We start from the raw sequence: 3,166 nt of genomic DNA, 5'->3' as shown, positions 1-3,166 counted from the left end.
AGAAGAGTGTGATAAAAAAATAATAAAATAAAATTTGTTATATGTGACAGTTTTTCTTTACAAAAATTCTATGTGCAATCATTTTTGCGCACTCTTTTGTGCACTCCAGTGATATGATTGGTTGGATATTAAAAAAAAATTAATCTAGCCAATCATATCAGTGGAATGCGCAGGGAATACGTAAAAGTGACTGTATGTAACATTGCTCTTTTCTTTAACAATACTGTAGCTAAAACCTATCAATTTTGTTTATAGATAATCTATTACAGCTGTGTTTTACACCTAATAGTCAAAAAGTAAAATAAATTTTAAAAATTGCTAATCAGATGAGAATGCTCTTAACTAGCGAGGCCATCCAAGCCATCAATGATATAAATTTGACGGCCGCGATAACTGATTCCAAGGTACCAAAGCTGATCTTTTGGCTTACAACCAAGAAAGAAACAAAGCTCATGATGACAATAAACCCCTAAAAACTCGGTTGATTGTGGTACATACTGATACAGTATCGAGCCCACAGACGTCTTCGTTACTTCGCCGGTCGGTGAAACTTGCTGGCTCTTCCTCTCGTTGAAGGGAGTTGACTGACTACCGTCGAGCTCCGCTTGTGTCAGGAGTATGTCGTATACCTTCTGCTCACTGGGGTAGAAGAGGCCATAGTTCCTCTCCGATGTGCGACCCGTTTTTTCATTCTCGTTGAACAAGGCGAAGATAAAAACGTCGAGTTGATCCTGTGGTCGTAGCGGGGTTCCACCGCCAGTGAGGACCCTGCGTACCAAATTACCGATGTAGGACGCCGCATTGTCTTGGCTTGCACCAATCTCGTTCGTATCACCCAGTGAGGGCCACCCAGTCTCAGTGACTACTATCTTCACGTCATCGTACTTGAGAGCGGAAAGGGCAGCGAAAACGGCGTCGACTTGGGCATCGAACAGGCTGTTGTAACTTAAGCCGTTACCGGAATCCACCACACCCGGGTTTTGCTTAAACAAAGTGTAGTCTAAGGAGATATCGTTCGAGTTTGCGGTGTATGCCAAAAAAGGGTACACGTTGACCATGAAGTACGACCCGGTTTGACGCAGAAGGTTCAACATGGGCTTGATGACGGGTTCAACTAGTTCGGGCTTGAAAGATCCGGATGAGGATGGGTATGAAGATTGGAGGGCGCTGAGAGCTACAGGGGACGAGATTTTTATAGCAGAATCAAGGCTGTACTTGGCAAGCGAGGCATGGATGTTTTTCATGGCAGGTAGGAGAAACTTGGTCGTGTCATTGGGGTCAGCGAAAACCTCATTTCCGACACAAATGGCTTCGATTTTGGTAGCAGGATAGAACTCTGAGATTTTGGTTTGGACCCAATTGTCAGCGAACGATTGGTCCGCCGCGGTGGAGGAGAGGAGCTCGTTGGGCAGTGCAACGGTGACAATTATACCCGAGTTGGCTAGCGCAGTGAGGACTTCCGAGTCAGTGTCGTACAGCTTAACTCGGTGGAATCCCTGTGACTTCAGAAGCTCCACCACTTTCGATGGAGGTGGCAGGTTGTTAGCAAGTCGGCCATAGTTTATTCCAATTGAACCTCCATCTGCAATAGAAAACAAGAGGCATATTCAAACAAGCATAAACATATATACCTACATTAACGGTATAAATTGACATGCACAGTTTGATTCAAGGTTTAGAGAGCAAAAGAAAGATCACCTGCAAGGGCTAAAATTGAAAGAAGCAAGAGCAAGTAGGAGACTCTGAGGCTTGCCATGCTCCCGGATTCTTTCTGAAGGAAACAGATCAGGACAGAGACAGTGGGGAGATAGACTTTTCGGTAGGACGCGGTTTGTGTTAGTTTTTTGGAAGAAGGTGTGTATCTTTTTATAGATTTCCAAGTGCGGATGCGGATATTGTTTTTATTTTTTATTTTTTTTATTTTTATTTGATATTAGTGCAGAGGCTCTCGCCCGAGTTGGCTGTGATAGGTGTAAACTTTTTAATTAATGTTATATACATTAATTTATATATATATTTTTTATATTTTATTGATATGATTAATTGTATCAATTTTTTTAATATATATTCAATTATATCAGTAAATTGTATAAAAAATATACAAAAATAATTACAAATAAAAATTTTAAAAACTTTTATTATTGACCATCTCCTCGTTCCAACAGAGTCAAAATTCCAAGCAATCAAGGAAGATATTAGATAATACATTTAATATGTCAATAAGTAAGTTTGCAAATAGATTTATATTTAATTAAAATATTTAGCATGTTTTTAGGTAAGTTTGTAAATAAATTTCTATCTAATTAAAATATGAGGCAAATTTAATTCGAGAGCCACACTAATTATAGAGAGGAGTTCTTGATCTATGATTTTATCTTGTCGGATGATATTTTTTCAATTTATCAGATAATCATAGTTCATAGATACTGCTTTCACCCTACTACGTAAGGAAAATATTATTTTTGCAATGTAGTCTGTTAAAGAAAGAGAGTTGCCCGAGTGGGTTCAACGGAGAAAAAGGACATAGTGGTAGGGCCCCCAACTCCGTGTTTTTTTCCCCAAGCGGCCGGGGCGTAACGCATTAAGTTAGGCCATGACCACCTACCAACCTACGCGAACGTTTCATTTGTGTTTGTTTTCTTGGTGTTAGATTGTCTAGGCATCAGAATGAAGGATGGCTCTGGAATATCGGAGAACATTCTGCCGAAACTTCCAGTTTGACTAGGCTGGACAAGAGACGAAAGCTAAATGGTACTTCTAAAGTCACCGCTCTCGCCTCCCGCTTGTGACGTGTTATTATATTAAAAAAAATTGAAAGAAAAGGAATAAAGTAAATGGATTTATCGTTTTTCAGTTTTGTGTGAGCCCCACTAATGAGATAAAACAAGACTTTTCATTGCATTTTTTTATTTCTGTTTGTTTCCCAGCATCTTCGACCTCAGCTATTTTCATTAACATTCCATCATTTTTTCTTAAATTAAGGTTTTGGAAATTTGATTATCTTGTTGAATATTGGGTTCAATTTAATAATTTGCTGGTATTTAAAAAATTACTTTAAATATTATACAGAGAAATGCAACGAGAGAGAGGGAGAAATAGAAGAATTCTTAGAGAGAGAGAGTGAAAGGGGGTTTCGAAAGGATTGGAAAGAAATAAATGAAAAAGA

General features: G+C 38.9%; 1 protein-coding gene across 1 annotated transcript; it reads right to left on the bottom strand.

Annotated features, from left to right (window-relative positions):
• Positions 1 to 203: 203 nt before the first annotated feature.
• LOC122289491 (glucan endo-1,3-beta-glucosidase 14-like) lies at positions 204 to 1,947 on the bottom strand. Its single transcript, XM_043096531.1, has 2 exons — positions 1,699 to 1,947; positions 204 to 1,582 (listed from the first exon to the last, which is right to left on the bottom strand). The coding sequence occupies exons 1-2, from the start codon at positions 1,754 to 1,756 to the stop codon at positions 339 to 341; spliced, it is 1,302 nt and encodes a 433-aa protein (XP_042952465.1). The 5' UTR covers positions 1,757 to 1,947; the 3' UTR covers positions 204 to 338.
• Between the last annotated feature and the right edge of the window lie 1,219 nt (positions 1,948 to 3,166).

Source organism: Carya illinoinensis, chromosome 12 (genome assembly GCF_018687715.1).
Source record: "Carya illinoinensis cultivar Pawnee chromosome 12, C.illinoinensisPawnee_v1, whole genome shotgun sequence".
Lineage (NCBI taxonomy): Eukaryota > Viridiplantae > Streptophyta > Magnoliopsida > Fagales > Juglandaceae > Carya > Carya illinoinensis.
The sequence above is the reverse complement of the archived record's forward strand: the minus strand, read 5'-3'. Positions and strand labels throughout refer to the sequence as shown.

Coding starts and splice junctions, on each gene's coding strand:
- LOC122289491 (XM_043096531.1), bottom strand. CDS start 1,756: ATGGCAAGCCTCAGAGTCTCCTACTTGCTCTTGCTTCTTTCAATTTTA. Junction 1,583..1,698: donor TTCAATTTTAGCCCTTGCAG/GTGATCTTTCTT, acceptor TTTCTATTGCAG/ATGGAGGTTCAATTGGAATA.